Genomic DNA, 27,504 nt, shown 5'->3' with positions numbered 1-27,504 from the left:
ATTATTAAAAAAACCACTCCCTCTGAAATTGAGAATATAATTTTTAAAGCTAATAGTTATTCAACACCCTGATTCTTGTTTCTGGTTGATTTTTGACACATACCACCAACTTCCTGCCAGAATGTCTTCTTGGGTTGAAATAAACTCTGCAGAAAAACAATCCTTAAAAAATTACACTTACATAACTTGACAATCTCACTGGTACTCAAGTGAAGAAGAAAACAGCAAAGACCTTAACAGGCCAGTAACTTACTTTTTATTATCTCTACTAAAAAAAAACCTGAGACTTCCCTCTCTGAAGAAGAGAACTAACTGAAGTGCCTGCTACCTAATTACCTTCTGCAGCTACACTCACTGCCAAAAATGCCATTAATTTTTTTTAGACTTTAAATACCATGAGTCTCAAGGAAAGATGGCTTCACCTCAAAATGTTCGGCTGTAAATCTTGATTGAATAATAGAGGACTCCATTGTCTTTTCATCTACTATTAATACTCTTGCAACCAATCACAGCAAAGAAACAACCTCCAAGGAGAGCCAGTGTCATTGTCCCTGTGCTTGATGCAACAATCACCATTATGATCAATGCTTCAATCATTGTAATGAACACCACCCTCCTGCCTAGGGATACCACTGAGCCCAGGAGAAAGACCTGAGAGTGCATAGTGCCTCTTCACCCATGGCTGAAGATGGTTTGCCTAAAATTTATTCTCATCTTCCAAAAGAAAACAGTGAAACACCAACTGAAGCAACAATTTTCTTTGGGGCTGACAACACTATTCCTAGATCTGAAACAACTATTACTTCAGAAGGAGATCACGCTACTTCAGTAACTGACTACATGTTAGAAAGTGATTTTTCAACAACTGAAGGCAACAAGCTCACACCTACAAAGGAAAGATTCAAGTCAGAAGATGATGTCGAGACTCATAGTAAGTCAACAACTCATCCGGAGAAAGAAATTACCACTCCCATTGGCACTACAGACTCCATAGCTAATGACTCCATTACTAAAAATTTCATTCCAGTGAAAACTGGGAATATTTCATCACCAGTTGCTACTGTTTCTTTAATAGATTTTTCCAGTAACATAGCAAAAGAAGATATCCTCTTGGCTATGATTGACACAGGGGATGAAGATATCTCAATAATTTCTGAAGTCTCTGGCCCATTAAAGGACAGCACTGCCTTTCCAGGTAAAAAGGGTGGAGCTGATGTTAACAATCGTAATTCCTCAGTTAAATCCAATGTCCCTGCTGATGAGGCTGTTCAGGACTCCTTTATTCCTGAGGCAGACATCTCTCCTTCTACTAAAGAAAACTTCGCCACTATTTTAGACATAACTACCCTTAAAGAGGAGAAAATAACTGAAATTGACCTACTTGTTTCAGAGAATGAGCCTGATACTGTGGCTAAATTAACTGACTCTGATGAGGAAAAGTTCATAACTGTGTTTGAACTCACTACCTCTGCTGAAAAAGACAAAGATAACCCAGAAGATACTCTGCTAACCGATGAAGAGTCTACTGATGGGGTCAATGTTTGGATGGAGAGAGATATTGCAAATGAAACAGAGACCCATTCCGTTTTGCTTACTGCTATCGAATCCAGATATGACTTCATTGTCCCTGCAACAGTAGCTATGAACCTCGTGGAAGAATCATCTACTAAGACAACAGAAGATTTGTCTGAAAATAATACAAAAGAATCTATATCTATGGTCACTGAGTCATTTTCTGGAACTCTCCCTGTACCGGATACCTCAGACTACAAGGAAGACACCTCTGCAGCTGAAATGGGTATCTTTAAACTACTGAAAGAAGATCCAGATGACTTCATGATATGAAAGCAACAAATGAGATGTCAAGTAGAATTATGCCATAGACTAAATCGAGCTAGCTTTAACATCTAAGAAGTTTTCCAGCAAGCTAAAATCTTAAAAAAGAAAGAATGTGGGCATTTAAGGCAAGTATTAGACTTAAAAAATGCAAATGCTTACAGATAGAGGTCATGCAGCCAAATATATCTAAAGAAACTTAAAAATACCAGCAGTATAAGAGTTCCCCTAGTATCACAATGTTTGAGTTATCCAACAATCATTGAATAAAATTTTCCATCCCAGCCTTCAGGGGTATGAAGACAGAGCAATGAAGAAGCTCACTTCCTGCTACATTTAAGGATGTATATCACTTTGGTTAATCCTCAATATTATATTTTAGTGAGAATTAAGGATATGAAGAAAATCAAATTAGCATATCTCAAAAAATTACTGAAGTATTAAAGCATCTTCTGAAATGCTTATTCTAAATAATTCTTTCATTCATATCCAACCAGTAATTCTCTTCTATTAAAAATATATTTGCTATTTTCACTCAAATAAGAATTAAGGCTATTCAGTAATTGTTTAGCACCTGCACGTAAGACATAAGAATTGTGATAGCATTCTTGGCTCATGTTGGATGCAAACTAAAGCAAAATGATATTTTACAAATATGCACATTTGTCAAAACAAAATATTGTGTATAAACATATGAGTCAATTTAATTTTCTTTCTGTTAAAATCTGTTTCTTGAATTTTTGTCAATTTTTTCCAGGTCTTAAACACTGAATATCGCACTCTCTTATGCTCTTGGTTAGCAATTCAAGGACATATATCTTCATTCTTTTCTGACACAGACTTTTTAAAAGGGTCTGTTTTCACTTTGCTGGTTTTTCTTCAATAAATCTGACAGCAACAGATTTACTGTGTGTACGTGAGTTTGATATGCTAGAACAGAGTTCTCAAATTAGGAGAGATATAAGTAAAATAAAAATCCATTGCCTGTTTAAAGAATAACTTAGCTCAAGTCACCAGAAATAGAATTATTCTGTAGAGATTTATAATTTTATTATATTAAAAAAACAAAAACAAAAACAAAACACTGAGTGAATAGTAATGTTATGAGGGGGTGGCAGAGGGATTTGCACCATTAGATATATAGTATAGACTAGAATAATTAAGAATAGTGGGTTAAAAAACAGAAACACATTGTAACAAAAGTTTAGTACATGGTAAAGTGGACTCCAAAACCATAGAATATGATGGTTAATCTTGCTCAAACAATCAAGTATTGAGGCAAAAATTAAGCTGGAGTACTGTTTAAGACCATACTCTAAAATAAATTCTACATAGATTAAAATTTTAACATAAAAAATAAAACCAAACAAAAACTTAGAAGGAAGCATTTCTACATATCGATTCAAATGAGCTGAGAAACCTAAGTATATAAGAAAAGTCAAAAAATTTGATAGATTTGAAACCCGAATGGTTAAAATTCTGTACAAAAGAAAATTGATATAAAATTAAAAAGCAAATAACTGAGAGAAAATAATTGTGCTGTACATGGTAGTGAAAAAATTACTATCCTCATTCTATAAAGAGTTCCTACAAAGAAAGCATCTTAAATGGGCAGTTGAAATAAACAGATAATTCATGGAACACAAATTGTCAGTAAACACGTAGAAATATTCAATAGTTGTATTTTAAAAATTAAATATAATTTATATAAATTTATACACCAATTTTAGCTATTTGACATGGGCAAAATCATTTTAAATATTCATTATTAACTAATTTGCCAGACTTTCTCCAAATATCTCCAACCTTTCTAGAAGGCTAAAGGCAATTTGGCAATATATGTAACAAGCATTAAAAACATTTAAAATTTTTGGCCTAGCTATTTTTGATATTTTAGTTCTAAGAATTTTAAGAATCAGAGATCACAAAAGAACTAAAAGTTATTTATTGAGCTCTCACTAGAGGTTAGGCACTGTTGTGCTTACATTTGGAATAACATTTGATCTTCATAAAAAGCCCAGAAGGAGGAACATTATTAAACCCAATTTAATGATAAAAAAAAATTGAGTCAGAAAAGCTATTCTATATGCCTCAAGCCCCTAGTTAATACATATTAAATAAGGCTCCAAACTCAGTCAGTCTTACTCCAGAGCCCATTCTCGCTTAATCACTACACTGTACTATGTCTCAAATTTAAGTACAAGGATGCTGGAAAAGATTTACACTCCAGGATGTGATTGCATATGTTCATAAAGATGAAAAACTGAAGACAACATAAAATTCTAATAACATGGAATTGGCTACATTTCTATATATCCGTATGACTCCTTAGTATGCATCTTTTAAAACAATTCTATGGGGAAAAAAACAATTCTATGGAAGAATATTTAATCAAATTGGAAAAAATGTTCACACGACTCCTCAACAAAGTTTACACAGTAGTATGTATGCAATACACACAAACACACACGCACATGCACGTGCAGAGTGAGAGAGAATGTTTAGACTATATATACCACAATATCTTAACAGTTATTATCTCTAGGAAGGACTGCAGGTGATTTTGTCTCATTCTTTGTGCTTTCATGCATTTTCTAAATGTTCTGTAACTATCCAGAATACAAAGTGTATACAGGGGAGGATAAGTATTTGTCAACATCATCAGCCAGAAAACGTGGAAACCAACCTACATCTCCCATTCTTGCAATAAAATATTAGCTAGTATTTTTGAGTATTTCCTATGTGTTAGACACTAAGTATTTTATTCATTTTCCATTCCTAAAACGTTCTTTGTACACCTATTATGTTCCAAGCACCATGAAAGTCTCTTGGGACATTGTAGTGAATCAGGTAACACAGTCCCTGCCTTTATAGAAACTAATCTACTGGTAAAGACAAATATTAAACAAATACTCTCAAATAATCTGCATAACTGCAGATTATAAGGGGTGTTACAAAGAAAAATAATAAGAGTATAGTTGCAGATTTCATACAAATTTAAGGCCAGGGAGTTGTCTCTGAGGAAGTAAGATGTAAGCTAAAATGTGGACAGTTGAGAAAACAACATGCCCCAATCCTGAGGCTAGCAATGACCGAGGTTTTTCAAGGAAATAAAGAGACATGTCATCAGCTGGAAAATGACTCAAGATGAAGCTGGAAAGGTAGGCAGAAGACAAATCATATGGTCCTTGCTGAACATTCTGGATCTTATCCATTTGGATACTATTAAAGGTTTTTATCCTCGAAATAATCTTAGTACTGAGAACGCTGTCAAGATGAAAAGCATCACTATTTTATAAACTTAAACCATACTTTCTTTCAGGGACTTTGTTTAGGAAAATAGCTTGATAGGCCCCTTTGACTGGGGAGATGAGACCCTGAGGTATAAACTGGACTGGAACAGTTAAACAGTAAAAAAAAAATAACATGCTCTACAACAGAAGGAAATGGGAATTTGGAGCTGGGGCTAGGCCAAGACAGGAAGAACAGAGGACGCTGGCAACTGCCTAGAGCCCAGATGGTGGCCACTGAGATCCCTGGTAGCCAGTGAACATCAGATGTTTCAAAGAAAGGGTGCCTAATAATTTTAAATTGTGCAACTTCGAAGTAAAGTTTCTCTTTGCCCTGAAATTTTATTAAATGTCTGTAAAATGCAAGGTTTTGAATATGCAATTCTTGAGGAAATAAAGGACTAAGTAAACCAAAAGAGAAACAGATAAGATGTGGATTAAAGAATGGATGTATTAGAGAAAATTAAGTGAAATAAGCCAGGTACAGATAGACAAATACTGCATGTCCTCACTCATAAGTGAGAGCTAAAAAAAAATTAAAAACAAAATAAATTTTTAAAAAGAAAGAAAGTTACAACACTCACAATAATTCATTGAACTTCCAAAAAGATAGAACAGAACTGAGGCTACTACAGGTGGGAAAGGAGGAGGGAATAGCGAGAAATTGGTGAAGGGCCACAAAAAAATATTATATTGTGTAATGTAGAATATACTAATTATCCTGATTTGAGCGTCACTTATTGCACACAGGTATAGATATTCGACACTGTAGCCCACAGATATGTACAGTCAATTATGTTTCAATTTTTTTTTTAAATGGCTATAAGTCAGAGTCTTTATTCCCAAATATACTAAATAATGATGACCCTAGAAAGGAATGATGGGCATGCAGTGAATGCCACATTTTGCAGGTGACCAAAGTGAAAATGAGGAAGGTCATTGGCCCAAGATAACCAAGATAGTAAGTAGCAAAGTTCAGCTCCAGAGACCTGCAAAACTCCAAAGGCCAAGTTCAAAGTCACAGTGCTTTGTGTGAACTGTTAAACAGTGAATCATTCCACCTCCTTATCATAACCCTCCGCATTTCTCCATTTCCACATCGCTCCCCTAGTTCCGCCTGCCTGCTGACTTGGAACTGGTCATCCCACCTCCGGTTTTGCATCCTATCAATTAGTTATGCTCAGCACTCGTCTTGCCTCTAAAGCCTTTTTATTCACTCCCAGCTGTCTTCATAATAAAGTCCAAACTCAGCCAGGCACACAAGCTCCTACCTGGTCTTCCTCTGCCCACAGCCCACTTGTACCCCTCCTGTTCTCCCCTTCCACACTGTTTACAGGACGTACTAATGTACGCTGGCTGAGAGCTGGAACCCAAACTATTGAGCCAAAGAATACCTGGTACATAGTCGGTAGTCAGTAAATAGTTACAAGTGAAAAACAAGAGGAATTATCATTTCCTTAACGTTGACATTAAAATAACAATTAAAAGAGTAGGTGCAGTTGACATCTACTCTTTTTGACCTAGCTTCCAACCCCTGCTAGCTTACAAAATTGTACATCAGATTTTCTTTGTCATACAACCTTTCACACGTGTGTGATTTAGGTGAGATAGACCCCACTACCAACTAGCAATAAGCACAGGCATTCAGGAAGAAGCACATAAACCAGTCAGAGCACAGGGGACATAGAAGATGGATTGTGGGGCTTTCTGGGAAATAAGCTTCTGAAAGAAACTGCAGACTGAAAACATTTAGTGCCAGGAGGTGCTGGAGCCATGTTGGGATCAAAAGGGGGCAGGTTGCCTGAGAATAAAGCCAACACAGGAAATTCAAGCCAAAAATATAAATAAAAAATAATAAATATTGTGAGTTCTAGTCACATCATATATCAAGTTTTACCTGGTCTGCTTATCTGCCTGAGACAATACTTTTTCTACTCTAGTTAAACAAGTTTGGATTGAGATTTCTGTTGTTTGAAACCAAAATGTCCTAATAACTAAGAACACAAACTGCCGAGTCCTTCCGTCTTTCTTCATCGTGTTTCCTATCCCTAGAATCCCTTGCTGTTTCATGTAGTAAACATTGAATTATCCTTCCAAGACTCACTTCAAGTGCTATCTTCTCTAACCACCCCTAGGTCTGATGATATGTTGGGTATCCCACTACATACATTCTCCAACCACACCACCTATAATCCTTTATTGTATTTATTTGATAAAAGATACTCCCGCATCACAAGACAATTCTATTCAAAGTTCGTTCTCACATGAGTTATCACTGTCTAAAGTTTCCCATCTGTACCAATGTAACCACTGTTGATAATCCCCACTGTATCCGTTCCCCACAGATACTCCTACCTGGTGGCATAAAATTCTCCTCCATGTCATAGGGCATTCCTAACCACAATAAGAGAGAAAAAAAAAAAAAAAACAGTTTAAGAGGAAAAGACTACTGACCAGAAAGAAAGAAAATTCTCCAAAAGAGATTCCCTGGTACCTGTTTAAGTTAGTAAGCTAGCTCTACATGTGGATGCATTAATATTTGCAACTTCAACATACCAAGAAGACAGGGGAATTGAACCAGTATGTCTATGGTATGTGTGCTTCCCTCAATTCTACCTATTGCAGATTAGAAGTAAACAAAAGATACATGAATTAAATTTTGAGTCTGTACTCTATTTTCTGCACAGCATTACTAGCATTTCTTTGTTATTTCTAAGGTACACCATAAGCATAACAGAAGTCTAAATTGAAATTGGCATTCTCCTTCCCTCAAATTTCTCATCTTACAGTATTCTTCATCCCACTAAAAGACACCATTTGCACAGTTGTCCAGGACAAAAACTGGGGATTCACCTTTTGTTGTTCTCTCTGTCATATCCTCACACCCAACCAGTAAAAGCTCTTGTTATCTTAAATATCTTTGCATCCTAAATATCACAGGAATACCTTTGCCTTCATTCCCTTTACTACTTCTTAATCCCAAGATTTATCAAGCAATAGTAACATTTTATAACACTAATTGATCATATCACTTGAACCTCATGCTCAAAATGCTCCAGTGACTTTCCACCAACTTTAGGATAAAGTCCAAAATCTTTCTCATATTTGTCAGGTTCTCCACAGCTGCAACCCTGCTTGTCTACAGCCTCACGATATATTCCTATCAGTTTTTACTCTTAAATCCCAATAATACAGATCATCTTTTGGTTACTTTAGAGCATCAAGCTATGTCTTGTCTCAGGATCACTGACATGCAGCATACCTTCAAACATTCTTGAACTCACCCTTTAAAGCTCAACTAAATGTCACTTCTTCAGTTATATTTTCCCTGCACCCTCCATCCATATAGGCTATTGTACTCTCCCGTCACATTGCTCATGGTACACTACATCTTGTTTTATGTTACACACATATTTTTTTCAATTGCCTGTGGTATTAGTTATCTTAGACTGCTGTAACAGAATACCACAAACTGGGTGGCTTAAACCAACAGAAATTTTTTCTCTCATAGTTCTAGAGGACATAAGTCTGAAATCAAGGTGTCAGCAGGGCCATGCTCTCTCCTATGGTTCTAAGCAGATGATCTTTCCCTGCCTTGTTCTAGCTTCTGATGGTTGATGGCAATCATGAGTCTAGAGAAGATAATGTTAAGTGAAATAAGCCAGACAAAGAAACAGAAACATCGCATGTTCTCCCTTGCAACTGGCTTCTAGGAAGGAAGCGGGGAGGGAAGGCAGGAAGAAGGAAGGAATAAAGAAAAGAAAGAAGAGACCACAACAATATGTTGAACTTTCAGAAGGGGAGAACAAACCTAAGGATGCTAGAGATGGGAGGGAAGGAGGGAGGGGGTTTGGGAAGTGATAGGTCAGGTAAAGGGCATAAAGAAATATCACGATTTGTAAGAATGAATATGCTAATAATAAATTTTAAAAATTAAAATAAAAAAACCACTGGCATTCCTTGTCTTGTAAAATATCACTCAGATCTCTGCCTCCCTTGTCACATGATGTTCTCTTGTGTGTCTCTTTGTCCAAATTTCTCTCTGTGTATAAGGACATCACTCTAATTTAGTATGACCTCATCTTAACTTGATTACATCTACAAAGATCATATTTCCAAATACAGGGTCACATTCACAGGTTCTGGTGACCTCCAGCGTATTTTTTTGGATGAATGAAAATAAGTCAATGAATGATGTTTCCATTTATTAACTATGAACGCTGTCAGAGAAAAGATGGTATTAACTGGATACTTAGTTATGGACAGGAGTTCACCAGGACAAGAAGGAGATCACTGGTTGCAAGTGAAGGCGGGGGAAGAGCAAAGATCCGGAAGCATAAGAGTACATGATGTGCTCAGTAATTCTGAAGTAAGATTAATAGAGCACATGGGTCTGAGTAAAAGTGGTACCAGATATACCAAATTGTGAGTGATATAATAGCCTTAAAAGAAAATCAGAAAAAAACAAACTGTATCAGACCATGTGTAATGATCAGAGTTCTACAGAGAAACAGGACCAAATGGAATATACTATATAGAAAGAAAAGAGAATAGAGGCAGGCTGGAAACTCAGGAAAGAGTTGATGTTGCACTCTTAAGTCCAAAAACAATACTTTTCTTCCCCCACAACCTCCACATATTGATAGTCTCTAGAGTTCCAAATATGTGTAAACAGAACATGGTAGTGTTGTGATTTTAAATCAGGCTCTCTATCTCTGCAGTAGCAATCCTAGATAAAATTTATTCCTTGATAGGCTATCCAAAAAGAAAAATACAAGAAGAAGAAAACTGATTATAAGGAACACTATAAAATAAATTTGCAACCATATGAAGAATTTCACATGGGCAAGCCTGCATTCTGGAAACTCAAAGTTCTATGTTGCTGCTTCGTGACACAAGTCCTTCTTTTCCAGGAAACCTGTTTTTGCTCTTAATGCCTTCAACTAGTTAGACGAGGCCAACCCACGTTATAGAGGATTATCTGCTGTACTTAAAGTCAACTGATTGTAAATCTTAATCACATCTAAATAAATACCTTCACTAGTAACAACTAGTGTTGGACCAAAAAACGGGGCATCATAGCCTAACCAAGTTAACACATAATCATCACTACGAGTGTAGCAATTTAGGTTTTAAACTTCGTAAACTAATAGCACATATTCCCTAAGTTAGCTTCACTGGAATTAGATTTTTTTATAGAAGTTATAAAGAGTTCCAGGAAAAATGCATTTACAAAATATTGGAATGAATTTCTTGCAGTCATTAAATGAGAACATGTATAAGAAGTGTTCCTGGAGCTTCATGACAGCAGAGCTCCAGTGAACACCTCTCAGACTAATGGTCTGTGTAACAAACAATGTTTGGGAAATGCCGACAGGAAGCATCAAAAATTTTAAGCAGATAGTTAATATGTCAATTGTGTTTTAGAAAGATTATTTTGGTGAAAAAGTAAAAGTTAAATTGGGGACTGCGGAGGAAGCAAGAAGCAAAGATACAGGAAACTATGGCACTTATAGAAGAAAGAGATAAGGAAGCCCTAAAGAAGAGCAAGGATCAATAAGAAAAATAATTATCAATATATTCCAATACTTATAGAGATATTCCAATCACACTGTTAACCAGAATGATAACAACATCAGAAAAAGCTTAACTACACTCCTTGACGTGAACATTTTATGTAGAAATCTGGAAGCTCAGACCAGACCTAATGGGAAGGTGTTCTTAGACAAGTTAGCTGCCCCACTTTAATGAAAGCAAGCACCTTGTGAGTTGAAATCCTCATTTCTCAATCTACAGAATTTTGGACTTGATATCATTTGTGACAAAGTCAGAAAAGGAAAGGAAATTTATATATGTTTACTTAGTCAAAGAATTATGTTTCCTGTAAAATTATGCCTGAAAATCTACCAGTTGTTAGAGACACAAAAATGCTTTAAGACACAGTCTCTCTGTTTACAACTTATTCACTGTAATAATTAATCAGAAATTCTCTCAGTGGAAGTTAAACACACTTAAGAACATCTTGGAGCAGAGAAAAGAAAAATCTGTGGAGACAGACAAACCTGGGTTCAAATACTGGCTCTTGAAACTTATTTTCTCAAGTCCCAGTCTCTTCATATACAAAATCACGATCTATGTAAAAGCACACAGATTTAGATCCTCATCTTGATTTCAATTTTAGGTTGCTCTCATTTTAATTAATTATCCTAAAAAATTTTTTTTAAAGAATGAATAAGTTGAAAAGCCAGTATCCAAGGAGATGTATCTTCCACCAATTCCCCTTTAGGACAAAAAGTCTGGAGGTCCATATCTGTTCTTTAATTCACCATGAAATAATTAAAAGTGCAAATTAATGCCAAGCAGATATACCATTGTTAACAGCTAACTTGAAAGAAAAGCATTGCAAATCCAATTACCAACCAGTAGGCCTTCCCTGTGATATTTTCCTCTCCTTCTGGTGATAAATGATATTTTCACAGAAAGTAAAGCTTACCAACATCAAAGCCAATGTCAAACTGCAATGTTCACATTTTGTTCAATAATTGGCACATTTCTTCTAAATAAGATAATTATTGTGCAAAAATCTTCTGTACTAATTAAAGAATTAAGGGGTGTCAGAATGGTTCATTAGTCACCCTTTTCTCATTTCTACGTCAAGAAAATGTCAGAAAAGAATGCAATGCTCTAGAACCACTAATGTCTAAGTTGAGCTCATTTTATAATCTCTAAAAATTAACTTTCAGAAGTGAAGCATTTTACTTTAAAAAACTAAAGAACACAAAAGTAGCTATTATCTTCAAATACTTTCTGTCAGCTCAGAGTCCATATTAATAACAGTAAAGCATCACATTGTAAAAAGCAGAGCATAGTTAATTATGAAAATAAGCCTTAGGTTAAGGGTTTGGAGTCAAATTTCAATAATTATTGCTTTGCAGTAAAATGTTAAGAAAACATCCAAAATGAAGAAAAGAAATTGACTCAAAGTATCACGTTGAAATTATAAACAACAAACCTTCACTTCTGATGCACACATAATTAGCGATGATGTTCCTGAGAAAATGATAGAGACAAATGTTAACTTTTGAAGATTACACCACTCCTTTTTTTTATTTCAGGAAATAGTCTGGATTAACCCAGAAGCAAATGCTAAAATAATAATAATAATAATATTTTGCATAGTAAAATAGCAGGGTAAAGGAGAAAAAGATCTTTTATAAGGCTTGAATCTTTCTCTGAGCTTTCAGACTTCAGAAGCTGAGGAAAGGCTGACATTGTTGGAAGGGCAGAAAGAGGATTCCCTTGTTAAGGTGTCATTTTTTGAATTCCAAAGGTTTAAAATCAAATTTCATTAGTCTGTAATCCTATCTAGTTTCTAACTAGTGGAACTACTATGAAATCTCAAACTCTGCTTTTCATAGAGTTTTAACAGACAGAAAAAAATAGAGAATGCTTTCACAGGTTCTCTCTACCTGATATTTCTTATTACTTGATTGTTTCCACTCTTTATCTCTTTTATTACAAAGGGAAAGGCATATAAACAGCAAAATGTGTCTCACATTTTCGCATGATGACTGTTTCACATGATGGAGATAATCTTATTAATTTGGTTTTCTATTCATATTCTCAGAGTATTGAAATCTGAACTTCATCAATCAAATAAACTAATCCCTTCATTTTAAATATCAGAAAAGTGGGCCTCTGGTAGACTAGGTAATGTAACTTTGATCTGACAACTGAAGTTCAACTTTTGTGACTATTTATTGATCGAGTGGCCTTTTCCTGAGAGTCACAAGGAGATACCCTATGAAATAAAATCATTGTCAACAGACAATAATTCTCCATCAATTATGTTGTTTCTATTATGCTTTTAATGTTTTTATTTAAAGGTTAGAAATACCTCTTAGTCACTTATTTGGGAAAGAAATTAGGTAAATGAAAGTTAGCAAAATGCAAACAAAAGAATTGAGTCATTACTGAAGTATTATAATGATTGCAAGATTAGAAAGAAATGATATTTTTATAATATTCTTCAAATAATTTATAAATGGAGATGGTTTTTTATTATTTTTTGTGGATAAAATAATCTAGCAATAGTGAGCATATCAAAAGAAAATAAAAGTTTAGCAGAAACTAATTTTTAAGTTATTTGTAGGTAATAAAAAATACTAATGTAAAATTAGCATAAGTATTTCATATTTATAAGTCTATATATTTTTAAGTTATATGTTCATATTTAAAATTTTTTATCTAGTGTTTTAAGTATATAAGGTAAAAATCGGAGCTAAAAGACCATTTTAAAGAATATTTTTTGATTTCTTTTATGTGTTTAAACTATAAAATCAACAAAACACCATAATTTTTTTATGACAGAAAATCCACACAAAAATTATACCATCATAACAGATCTATTTTCATTTTTGCTTACACTTTTCTGTCATGTATTTGTACAATTTACATACAGTATGATATTTAAATATTTCAGTTATTACAACATAAGCATTTTTCAAATTTCTACTGTCTTCATGATTATCAGTACCTATATTTTTAAATTATAAGTAAGACTGAACTAAATATTACTGTTTTGTTTTTCTATTGATTAATTTATTTTTTACTTGACATAGGGATATTTTTATTTTTTATTTTTTTTAATTTATTGAAACGTAATTGATTATACATACCTGTGGGATGCAGCACTGAATATCAATACCTGTGTGCAATGTGTGATGCTCAAATCAGGATAATTAGTATATTCAACATTGCAGAATGTAATAATTTTTGTGGCCCTTTACCAATTTCTTGCTAACCCCTCCCCCTTTCCAACCTCTAGTTGCCTCTGTTTTGTTCTCTTCTTTTGAAAGTTCAATGAATTATTGTGATTGTTGTATCTTTCCTTCTTTATTTATTTTTTTAGCTCTCACTTATGAGTGAGGACATGCAGCATTTCTCTTTCTGTGCCTGGCTTATTTCACTTGACATAATTTTCTCTAAGTTCATCCACGTTGCTACGAACTCAGAATTTCGTTCTTTTTTATGACAGAACAGTATTCCATTGTGTTCCATAACACATTTGCTTTATCCAGTCATCCAACAAAGGACATCTAGGTTGGTTCCAACTCTTCACTATTGTAAATAGAGCTGCAAAAAACATAGGAGTGCAGGTATCCTTTGAAATGAGGGAGGAGGGAGGGGGGCTTCGGTAATGGGCCACAATAATCAACCACATTGTGTATCGACAAAATAAAATTTTTTTAAAAAAAAAGAAATAATGATGTCAATTCCTTTGGGTATATACCCAACAATGCATTGTTGGATCATATGGCAGTTCTGTCTGTAGTTGTTTGAGGAAACTCCATACTGTTTTCCATAACGGCTGTGCTGATTTATAGTCTCACCAACAGTATAGAAGGGTTCCCTTTTTTCTGCACCCTCACCATAATTTATTATTCTGTCTTTTTTTATATCAGCCAGTCTAACTGGGGTGAGATGATATCTCGACGTGGATTTGATTTGCATTTCCCCGATGTTGAGTAATGTTGAGCATTTTTTCATGTGTCTGTTGGCCATTTGTATGTCTTCCTTTGAAAAATACCTATTCAGTTCCTTTGCCCATTTTTTAACTGGGTTACTTTTTTTTTACTGTGAAGTTGAGTTCCTTGTATATTCTGAATATTAATCCCATGTTAGATGCATAGTTCCGAACATTTTATCCCATTCCTCGGTTGTTTTCACTTTGTTAAATCTTTCTTTTGCTGTGCAGAAGCTTTTTAGTTTGATATAATCCCATCTGTTTATTTTTTCTTTTGTTGCCTGTGCTTGAGGGATCATAAAGTTTTTGCCCAGACCTACTTCCTGAAGTGTTTCCCCTATTTCTTTCAGTAGTTTTATAGTTTCAGGTCTTATATATAAGTCTTTAATACATTTTGAGTTCATTTTGTATGGCCAGAGGTACTGGCCCATTGGTTAATTTATCAAAGATGATTTCTGAGACAGTTCTTTTTAAGTTAAAGGTCTGAACATTTTCATGTTACTTTTGCATATTGTCAAATGGCTTTTCAAAAAATTATGTCAAAAAAAAAATAAAACTAATGGTTGTGTACAAGGATATCAATTGCACCACATTCTTGATCATATTTTGGATTTGCCTTCTTAAATAACTCTTTAGTAATTATAAAAGAGTAGCAGCTCTAAAGGTGAGTTCAATATGTGTTTTCTTAACAATGAAACAAGGACTAACTTGTCTACATTTCTTACCTGCTTTATGTATTATTACTGGAATTCATTATTCTTAAACTTTACTCATATCTGCGGAATTTTGATATTTTTCTTATAAATTTGATAACTTCTTTTTATGCCATAAATATGCCACAATAGCCATAAATGGTTTTTCTTTGGTTAAAATTTAGCAAAAACAAAATTGTATTTTTCCTATTGTCTCACTGCCAATTAAGCATCTCTTGCTGCCTGTTCCTAGACAACCCTAAGACAAGATGAAGGTTTTGATTTTGTTTGCTGTCATCATGACCTTTACTGCTTGCTTCTCAGTAAATATAAATATATTACAAATATTTATTTCTTATTCAGTTTTTAATCATAGAGTGTACAGTTCAGTTCGTTGTTTGATGCCAATGTAGATTCATACTACACAAACCCTGTTTTAATTTTATTTCTGCCTAATATCTTAATATCCTAATATCTTAACTTTCTCTATGATCTTTTGTTGACTTCAGGATACAATTTTATATTTTTCTTTTTTTCATCACATATTGGTAGTCTCTAGAATTCCAAGTGTACGTAGGACATTGCAGTACTGTGATTTTTAAGTTTGGTTCTCTGATTCTATCTCTGCAGTAGTAGTCCTAAAGTTTAGTCTTGGTAGGCTCTCCAAAAAGAAAAATGTGTGAAAAAGAAAGCTGGTTATAAGGAACACTGTAAAATAAATTTGCAACCATATGAAGAATTTCAAACGAATCAAATAAATTAAGAAAATATAGACAGGATATTAACTTCCAACCCAGAATATGTGTTTGGTACCCTGTAATATTTTTAGATTTGTTTACCTAATACCAACATCTAAGTTACATTATCTAGAGTGAAAGGGAGATTGTATAGGACAATGCTGCAGACATAATCTAGTATCATTTCATGAACAAGTGCCATATGGGCACTGCTTACAGTGGGAACTGCCCTTTCCTCTGTTGCCCATGCTAAAATGCAGCAAGGATGATTTTCCTCCCTGTGAAAAACCCTATTCCAGAACTCCTTTATGGCGTGGTCCACGCCATGGCAGGATCCTAAAGGAGTCAGCTTGGGCTGCCCTCTCCGAGTTGGCAAGGCCACTGGAGGGAGAGCTGCTGGCAAGGCCGCAGCTACGAGCACTTGCTACAACCATAAGGGTTCCTGCCTCGGCTTCATGGCTTTTGCCTTCTCTCTTTTGATATTTTGGTTAGTGTGGCAGTTCTCTGAATTCCCAAAAGATTATAAAAATAACACAAATGACTTTGCAGTCATTGAACTAAACATTCCCACAGAGGATCCGAGTAAATTGGATGGTTTAAAATTATCCCCTTATGATAAATTGACCGCACCAACATATGTTCCAAAAGCACCGCTCATGACTAAATATGAGCTGCAGCCTAATGTAAGTTGGCAAACATCATTTACTGGAGGTTATATTAATGGTAAGAGAATAGTTGGCATTAATGAGAAATTATATGTGGGACCAATTAAGTATATGGGAATGAAACTGTAGAACCCCCTTTACTTGGTGGTGTCCAGTTTAAATAAATCATTAAGAATCAGGTGTAGGGATAAAAATATATGCTGTAAAATTATTAAACCTACAAAATTAGATCTTAGAAAAAGAAGAGAGTGTAACTGGTTTTGTGAGGGATGGTGCTGTGCACAAGGACACTTTAACATTTAGATCAAGATTATACGGCCACAGCAAATGCATAACCTTAAAATGTGCATGATAATGCTGCTCAAATAACCACTGTTCTTTTTACATTGGGCTCCCACCCTGTTAACAGGGTGAATATTAACCACAGCTTGCTAACAGAAAAAGGTCACAAGATAACTTCAAGACAATGAAGGGATGGCCGATCTGATAAACCTGATTCCTGGAAAAAGAAGCAGGAGTTCATCACCTAAGACGTGCTGACCTCTAAAAAAGTTTCCTCCCTGCTTTTTGGACTATTGATTTAAGCTTGCTGATACAATAAAATTAGTACCCCAAAACCCCCCTGCAGAGAAAAATCTAAATAAAAGGCATTGTCTCATGCTCTACTGGGCTCCAGCTGCAACACGCTGACAGCCCGCAGAGAGAGAACGTGCATACTGATGCATTGAGGTCTCCATCTGTGTTTGTTATTTTCGCCGACCCACCCTCTCCCTTTTTGGGTACCCACAACTTGACTGGAGCTGGTCTCCAGCACCTTTAGACCACCCTTATTTTTTCGTGCACAAACGATGGGCTGGTTTCATCTCACAGCAAGTTCGTAAGGATGTTGGTTCCATAATGGTCTCTAGAGTTGGCACCTGAGTGAATAATGATAGTTATAATGATAAAGGGAGCCAGATCTACAACTACCTGGAAACTGGAGACCAGTGGCCAACACACTCATGTGAATGGGGAAGAAGAAGAACCCTTCTACTTAAAGGACTCCAGAAAAATAGATCATCCTTATCCCATGAACTGTGTGAATGATAACTCCAGAAATTCTAAAATTTCTAAAATTCATCCTAACCCAAAAACATTTTACTCTCATACATAACTTACAATCAGTATTCATAAAATGTTATACATGCTCTGGGTCTAATTTTTTTTTTCTTTGTGTTTTCTACTTTATTTTAGTCCACTGGTATAAATAGGCAAAAATAACTCAAGGAACTTTTATGCATTTCTGGTTATCTTTTTACATTTTCAATTATAGTCAAAAACCAGTTATGTCTGAGGAGTTGATAAGGTACAAATATTTTCTTTTATTCCTAATATAAGAAAATATTAAGAGAGACAGCCAGAGTGTCACCTAAATATCAGTTTAGGGACCAAATGGGAATAGCTCTGTAAGCACCAAAAGCTAGCCTCCAGTGGCCTGCCTCTTTAAGTATTTATTAAGCTGCAATAGAAATAGGACAGTTTAGCTTACAAAATACAAAGTTTGCCCAGACTTCACTACCAAAATCTATCTATATTTCTTTGTTCAATGTAGACACCTTTTTCCTATGATCATACAAAAAGCAAAATTTAGTTTATTTTCTTAAAATCAATGGTGTTCAATTAAAAAAAAAAAACAAGCTCAAAATCATCAGGAAAGACTTTCAAAGTTGCAAATCCCTGTTTCTATTCTCTGCCATTTCTAATTCTCATAACCCCCACCCCATGTCAAAAAGGAGGTGAAGTACATGGTAGGTGGTGGGGTACACGGTAGGAGGTGTTACCTGAAGGTACTTGTCATCACATCCCGTTACACCCCCCCTCTCTCCCTCCGCACAGACAAGTATTCTAAATGAATCTTTAAAAATAAAAAAATTATTGTTTCCAATACTGTGGAATAGACGTTCCCAATTTTAATCACTCAAATTATTCTAGTATGTAAAAAAAAAGCAAATTCATACTTGTCTTCAAAGTGTATGGCAATTTTTGAAACTTGCTTTTTTTCTATTCTGTTTTTTCCACCACTTCTTCAACCTCATCACCTTATAATTCTCAAAGTGAATGAATTCTGATCAATAATTCTGATAATCGTCAGTTGCTTGATTTTAATAATTCTGATAATGGTAGTTACCTGCTTTTAATATGGGCCTCATTTTTCCAGTAATAAATAATATGGCTTAAGGCAAATAGCTTCCCAATAATGTCACTGACTTAACAAAGAACTCTCATTCAATAAAACCCAGACCAATCTGTTCCTATTCAATTTGTTCCAAATTCTGATTTTTCCACAAAATTCCAAGAGTCAGCTTTCCTACCAACATTCCCCTAAGTGTTGGGATTGGGAGTAGGGAGGAGAGCAGTGGCAGAGGAAAATGTTTTCCTCAGTACTGATCACTGGTTTACATTGCTAGACCATGTTTTCTTTTGTTTACCCCAAAATAAATGTAACCACATATACCAAGGCCTCAGTTTGGAAAATGTATTTGGGATCTCACAACTACAGGATAATAAATATCCCAAAAAGGGTCTAGAGAATAGAAAACAAAATTGATAGAAGGTAAAAGAAGCCCTCTAACAAAATTAACTTACCCTAAAAATTGAGAGTGACTCCTGGGTCTTCCAGTTAATATTTACTGGAGTTTGAGATCTTCTATTCGATGGACAAACACAACACTGTCTTAGAGCCATTGGCATGGGAACACAGGACCCCGGAATTGAAAGTTTCTTCCCCCAATATTGCACCCTAGAAAGATATTAGTGTGAGGGCGATATATGACACAAAAGTAGACAAGAACGGATACTTTGTGGAGAGATAGGACTAGCCTTTCTCAGTGAAGACAAAATGAGAGACCAGGCCTAAATGTAAATCGCAAGAGAATGTCATGTTAAAAGTCTAGTGCCCATGGCATTACTGAAATGAGGCTTTCACAGTATAGAAACGGCTGATCTAAGGCGCTTCCAGCTTTTAGCATCTATGATTCCATGCAATGAGTCAGCCACATGGATTCATGGAACACTCTATCAACCTCTTTGTATTTGCAGGTCTACAAAAAGAGGACAATGCAAAGTTTCCACAGTCCTTTTATACTCTTTATTCAGAGCAGTAAAATGCTTTATGCTCTTTCATGGGATGGGAAGTAATATGGCGTTGTCCAAAAGGTGTTTCATAAAGCAATAAAACACTTAGTATGAAGAAATGCTACACACGCATATACATACAATTTCCATGGTGATGTAAATTTGGAAAATATTGCATATCCCTTGGATGTGCTAAATATTCATTGACATATTATATTAACAACTCCAATAAGTCCTGAAGTAAAAAAATAAAAAATAAAAATAAAGTTTTATGTTATCCAAAACCTTCCAACAGTTATTTGATCACCAAAATCTTTTCAACGTAGAGCTTATTATGGAACACATTTTGGAAAAAATTTGTAATAAAACTATTAGGCTTTGAGAACAGCAGATACATGTTTACTTCCCTTACATTTCACCAAAAGTCAAAATTCAAAACCTTGTACAAGATGGACATATCTCTATCAAATTACTGATGGGATGAAGTTAGAATAACTACACAAATTTAAATGATACTACAGATACATATATAAAGCCTGATTTCAATTTATGGCTCCCATCTGTGTAAAATCACTTTTTTTGTTATTTGTATTCTCTCTGAAGTCTAGCCACAGTTCTGAAGAGAATTTTAATTCACTTAAACGAAGATGTCCGGGAAAGCCAAGTATTATCCAGCATCAACTAAACTGGAAACATTCTGCAAAATCTGAACGAGCTCCTACTGGTACTCACGGTCCCTGTGGTCCCTGCCGTCTCCGCTGCCCCTACTGTCCCCGACGCCCGCATTGTCCATCATCCAGACCCATACCATTGCCTGAGAATGTTGTAAACGCTAATTTTCAAGCACCACTAGCCACTTCTCTTGCTCCTGCAGCTGCTGCTGCCGCCACGGCCACTTCTACTGCCCCTATCAGCAAAACTACAGGTGCTGCTTCCAACACCAGGGTTCCCAGCACCCGCCAACCTGAGACCACCAACAGTGCTGCGGTAGCTGAGTCCACCCCAGCTGCTGTGGCTGTCACTACCCTAGCTGCTGAGGCTGACCCTACCCCAGCTGCTGAGGCTGACGTTACCCCTGACAACCAACAACAACAGCTTTAGTAAACTCTATAACTGCCTGATATTACAAATATACCAAACCACAAGAAGACAAAGACAAACTAAGGTAAATAAATGGCTTTTTATTCCCAATACTAAAATATGTTTTATTTTCCTGAAAAGCTTCCTTTAAAGTAGGGTCTTAGTAAATTAAAGTTAGTTTATTCTTCAAAGTTTACTAAATTTCACAAAGTGTGCATTTCACATAAGAGGAAGGTTCCACTCACTCTTTCAGCACCTACCAGCTCTAAAAAAGGATGAAAGATTTTAGGAAATATTACAATTATCCTTGAAAATAGAAACATAAACAAAATCAGAACCCATAGAAGAGTTCTCTTGCTATAAATATTGACTGAAACACGCACATCGTGATATAACATAATCCTTCAGAAAGAATATTGAAGTAAAATAATATCATATATTGCTCCTATTTCTGAATATATGAGCTCCTAATTGTGAATATAAATGGAAATAATTATCCCAATTATATGATATAAAAATCACAATCATAGATGCCAATTGTTGAACATTTGCAATAGTTCAGATAGTTGATGCACTAAATACTCCTTGTACTGAATCTAATTTAATTCTTTTAGCAGCCCTGTGAAGCAGATGTCATTGACTCCATTTTCAAGATGAAGAAATTGAATCTATGAGAATTTATGCGACTTTCCAAATATGACAAAGTCAGCCTGGGTCCCTTTGTCTGGAGGCCCTGCCTGCATTCTGTGGTGTGTACTTGGGCATCAGTGGGGTTGGGGCACAGGCTGCATGGAGCCTGGGACAGAGTGACTAAAACCCCCTTGTCTGAACTCACTCAGCACCCCTCCCGCCCAGGCAAGCAGGCATACTGACTGAGCAGAAAATTTGCTGAAGTGCAGTGGTTTCCCACATTTGCGGTCTGCCTTGCACAGCTGGTGGGGGCTGAGCCAACAGGTGCCCATACAGCCAACAACAACACCAGCAGAGGCCTTGCCTCCCACCAGGACCATCCACATGCTCGCCTAGGTGCCAGTATCCCAGCTATCTGGAGCCTAGACCGCAGCGCCAGATCCAGTGAGCCTGAGTGTTCTTGTCTGGAGGCCCTGCCTACATTCTGCCATGCTCACTCAAGCAGCACAGTTGGGACCAAAGTACAGTTTGCCTGGAGCCTAGGGTAGACAGAAAGACCGAGATTAGAATGTCTGAATGTACAAATCACCCTCTCCCCAAGGCAGGCCTCTATAGTGCTGATGGGCTTGTCTGCACCCTTGCAGGCTCACATTGGGCTCAACAGCAATTGGGTAGCAGCTTTTCCTACCTACGCATGCCTCCAGAGAGCTGCTGGGTCCTGCATCCTTCACACGGGCTTGCTCCAGGCTCAACAGATGAGCCAGGGTCCCTCTACAGAGCTCCCAGGACCTTTTGCCTCAGCGTATATCTTCTCGCAGACCAACAGTGGAACAGACAGGGTTTCTAACACTCCAAGGCAGGCCTCTGCAGAGCTGCTGGCCTTGGCTCCACCCTTACATGCTTAAATCAAGCTCAACAACTGATCAGGCAGCCACCGTCAGAGCTGCCAGGCCATGAGACAGCTGTATACACCCATTCCCAAACCAATGACTGATTAGGTAGCAGCTTTTCCTCCCTATAGCACCCCTCTAGAAAGCCTCCAGATTCTGCAGCATCCACACAGGCTTGCTCCAGGCTCAACAGCTGAGCTAGTGGCCCTCTACAGATCTACCAGGAACTGCTGCAACAGTATACACCTACCCACTGACTGATAGCAGATCACCCAACCCAAAAAGAAATGTGCCTCAACAAGAAGCTGCCAAGGGCTTCTCTGCCTAGGCCACAAAGGCACCCACTGACACATTTAAGATTGAACACAGTTGAAAAATTCACACAATGGCTGTACTGCCACACTCAACCATATCCAAACCTAAAACACGCAGCCTGACTGCCAATCTAGAATACTTGTACAGGAAAGAATATGCCCCTTCAAAAGCTACTCCTAGAGTTAAAAGCAGCAGCTAAACCACCAGATGCTCAAACGTCAATGCAGGGATATGAGAAGCATGAAAAAACAAGGAAACTTGACTCCCCCAGAAGAAGACTACAATTCTCCATTATCAGATCCCATACAGCAGGAAATAGATTAATTGCCTGGGAAGGAATCACAAAGGGCTATACTAAGGAAACTCAAAATGATGGATGAAAAGTAGATAGTAATCACAATAAAGTCAAAAAGAAATTCAAGGACATGTATGAGCAATTCAATTAAAAGATACAAACAATTTTTTAAAAATCAAGCAGAAATTCTAGAACCAAAGAATTTATTCAAAGAAATAAAACAATAGAACCAAGAGCATAAACAGAAGGCTAGAACAAGCAGAAGAAAGAATCTTCAAACTAGAACCATGACCCTGTGGGATTCATTCCAGGCATGCAAAGATGGTTCAACATACACAAATCAAGAAATGTGATACACCACTTCAACAAAAGCAAGGACAAAAACCATATGATTATCCCAATAGACACAGAAAAAGTACTTGAAAAAATTTAGCATCTCTTCATCATAAAGACCCTCAACAGAAGGAAAATATCTCAAAACAATAAAAGCCATATATGACAAACACACCAACAATATCATCCTGAATGGGGAAAAACTGAAAGTATTTCCTTTAAGAACAGGAACAAGACAAAAATGCCCATTCTCACCACTCCTATTCAACATAGTATTGGATGTATTAGCCAGAGCAATCAGGCAAGAGAAAGAAAGAAAGGGCATCCAAATTGGAAATGATGAAGTCAAATTGTCACTGTTCACAGATGACATGACCCTATATGTAGAAAAACCTAAAGACTCTACCAAAAAAAAACTCTTAGAGTTGATAAACATTTTCAGTAAAGTTGTAGGATACAAAATCAACATGCAAAAATCAGTAGCATTCTTATACGCCAACAATGAACAAACAGAAAAAGAAATTGAGAAAGCAAGCCCATTTACAATAGTACCAAAGGAATAAAATGCGTAAGAATAAATTTAACCAAAGAGATGAAAGATTTCTACAATGAGAACTACAAAATTCTGCTATTAGAAATTAAAGAAGACATCAAAAGATGGAAAAATATTCCTTGTTCATGGATTGGAAGAATTAACATCATAAAGATGTCCATACCACCCAAAGTGATCTACAGATTCAATGCAATCCCCATCAAGATACCAATGATATTCTTCACAGAAATAGAAAATACAATCTTAAAATTCATATGGAATAAAATAAAAGACCCCAAGTAGCCAAAGCATTCCTGAGCAAAAGAAATAAAACTGGAGGCATTACACTAGCTGACTTCAAATTGTACTATAAAGCTATAGTATCCAAACAGCATGGTACTGCCATAAAAACAAAAATGGACCGATGGAACAGAATAGAGAATGTGGAAATCAACTCAGGTACTTACAACCAACTGATCTTTGAAAAAGGCGCCAAGAACATACACTGGGGAAAAGACAGCCTCTTCAGTAAATGGTGCTGGGAAACCTGGATATCCACATGTAGAAGAATGAAATTAGACCCATAGCTCTCACTAAAATCAACTCAAAATGGATTAAAGACCTAAGTTGAGTATAAGACCTGAAACCATAAAACTCACAGAAGAAAACATAAGGAAAATAGTTCAGAATGTAGGACTGGGAAAAGATTTTATGAATAGGACCCTCAAAGCACAAGTAACAAAAGAAAAAAAATGGGATTATACCAAATGAAAAGGCTTCTGCACAGCAATGGAAACAATCAACAGAGTGAAAAGAAAACCCACTGAACAGGAGAAAATATTTGCAAACCATACATCTGACAAAGGATTAATATCTGGAATATACAAGGAACTCAAACAACTTCACAGTAAAAACACAAATAACCCAATTTAAAAATGGGCAAAGGAGCTGAATAAACATTTTTCAAAGGAAGACATACAAATGGCCAACAGGTACATGAAAAAATGCTCAACATCACTAATCACCAAAGAAATATAAATCAAAACCACGTTGAGATATTATTGCACCCCAGCTAGACCGGCTAATATCCAAAAGACTAAGAATAACAAGTGCTGGCTAGAATGTGGAGAAAAGGGAACTCTTCTACATTGCTGGTTGGACTGTAAATTAGCATAGCCTTTACAGAAAACAGTATGAACTTTTCTCAACTACAGATAAACCTACCATACAATCCAGCAATCCCACTTCTGGGTATATATCAAAGGAATAGAAATCGTCATGTCAAAGGGATACCTGCATTCCCATGTTCATCACGGTTCTATTTACAACAGCCAAGATACAGAACCAACTTAAATGTCCATCAGTGGGTGACTGGATAAGGAAAATGTGGTATACATACACAACAGAATACTACTCAGCCATAAAAAATAATGTAATCCTGCCATTTGCAGCAACATGGATGAGCTTAGAGAAAATCATGTTAAATGAAATAAGCCAGGCACAGAAAGAGAAATACTGCATGTCCTCACTCATAAGTGGAAGCTAAGAAACAAAGAGAGACAGACCACAATTAAATGCTAAACTTTCAGAAGCAGAGAACAGACATATAGTTACTAGAGGTGAGAAGGAGAGGGAGCGGAGAGGGGATAGGGAATATTTGGGTAAGAGACACGGAAAGTAATTACCATTTGTAATAATGAACATGCTGATAATATTGATTAGATCATCATATATTGTACATGAATACTGACAGTCAACTCTGTACCTCATAAATATGTATAAATTTTTAAAAAGTAAACAATTTGGTGGCCAAATTAATTAAAACAAAACTAAAAGAAATCCAAAAAACAAAAAAACAAAAACATTGGTCAATTTGCTTTTGGGTTTTGCCTATTGAGTAACGTGAAATATATTCTCATGGGAAAAAAAAAAAGAAGATTGCTTCTTTAGGAGAAATAAATGGACCCTTGCAAGTGGAGGCTAGTGGTTCTTCCTCAACCCTCAATCTCAAGGAGGTGAGGTGGATTATCATCTTCTCGTCTATTGCTTCTCAACTGCAGTAGATGGTACCAGTGCTCCCAATCATTTACTTCCACCTCTCTTATGAAAAGATTTTACATTTTCAATCCTTGCCATACAGCTTTCAGGGCCTCCCCCCAGGCAGTGTATACTTCCCCACCTCATCATCAGGCTTGGAGATGTGACTTGCTTTGGTCATTGAAATGTGAGTTCAAGTCATAGTAGTCAAACTGAAAGCAGGGATTCCATTACTCTTGCCCTCAGGAGCTGACTGCCCTGAATAGGGACTGTTTCTTCAACCTGAGTCTTGGACTGAGAAGACAATGGAGCTGCAGAAACATGCTGCCAACAACTGCCAATACGTGACATGAGAGAAATAAATATTTTTGTTAGTCACCAAGGTTTTATTGTTGTTACTACAGCAAAGCCAACTAACACAGAAGCCAATTCCTGCTTAAATGAAGCCTGTGCCATTGAGTTCTCCCTCCTTCTACATTTTATTACTGCTGTCTTTCAGTCCCCACTCTCACTCTTTGAAGAACTTTGGATCAACAGTGTTTCTCTATCCCAAGTGTGACCATGGTTCTGAGAAACTTCGTGGTCCACATAGACAATCCAGTGAAACCCAGATTTCTCTATTCCTTGATCTCTTCATCCCGAATGATCTTTATTTCCTGTCAGTTACTGAAATAACCCATACTTGTCATCACACAGGTATACTCCATCTATAAACTCATATGTCAAGACACCACTCTTCTCATACTGCCAGGCCTATCACTTTATTCTTACTATGGCAATTCTTTAACTCACAGGCTCCTGTTTTTTTACCATCTCCTATTTCCTTGATCCTGCCAACTTTCTTTCCTACTCAGCTTAGATTTTATGGTCCATCAATTCAAACATTATCTTGCCAATACTTTTAACTTTCTTTTCATTTTTTCTCCTAATACCCTATCGACTTGGTAAAATCTCAATCTTTGGTTAATAGAAATTATTACTTCTCCTGAGTGTATACCTACTTCATTTTTCTATGGCAGAAGAAAGCTCCATCTATTTGCTATCTCTCTTGCCAGGTTTCCCTAGAAACCCTTTTACACTGTTAAGTCCTCCAGCCTAGGTTCAGTGTTAACTATGTACATCCCATCTTCCACTTCATTCCTTTGGCTCACAAGTCTCTATCATCCTGAAATAGCCTTCTAATTATCTCCATACGCCCCAGAAAAATTCAGCCCTCTTGGCTCAGTTACCAACTTCATCCTGAACTCTTACCTGACTCATGAGCATTATCCTCAACATCACTCTCCTTCCACCACCATATTCAGTTCATCGAAAAGAACTGTTGATTACAACCCTTGAAAATATCTTTATTCTGTCCACTTCTTCGTAGTCCCATTGTGGCTACCCAAGTTCACCTGGACAACTATAAAAACCTCTTAATAGGCCTGGCTTCCTCCAATTTCACTCCCTACAATCCACTCTCCATACTGCTCTAGTGTTCAGGGTGGTCAAAATCAAAAACCACCCTTTTGAGAATAAAATATGAGCAAGTT

The 27,504-nt window shown here is 36.3% G+C and overlaps 1 protein-coding gene across 1 annotated transcript; it reads left to right on the top strand.

Moving 5' to 3' along the window:
- Window positions 1–678: 678 nt before the first annotated feature.
- On the top strand, window positions 679–1,845 carry CABS1 (calcium-binding protein, spermatid-specific 1). The gene has a single exon (XM_008587090.1). The coding sequence runs from the start codon at window positions 679–681 to the stop codon at window positions 1,843–1,845; it is 1,167 nt and encodes a 388-aa protein (XP_008585312.1).
- The last annotated feature ends 25,659 nt before the right edge of the window (window positions 1,846–27,504 follow it).

Source organism: Galeopterus variegatus, unplaced genomic scaffold (assembly GCF_000696425.1).
Source record: "Galeopterus variegatus unplaced genomic scaffold, G_variegatus-3.0.2 Scaffold4248, whole genome shotgun sequence".
Classification (NCBI taxonomy): domain Eukaryota; kingdom Metazoa; phylum Chordata; class Mammalia; order Dermoptera; family Cynocephalidae; genus Galeopterus; species Galeopterus variegatus.
This window is presented reverse-complemented; position numbering and strand designations above follow the sequence as displayed.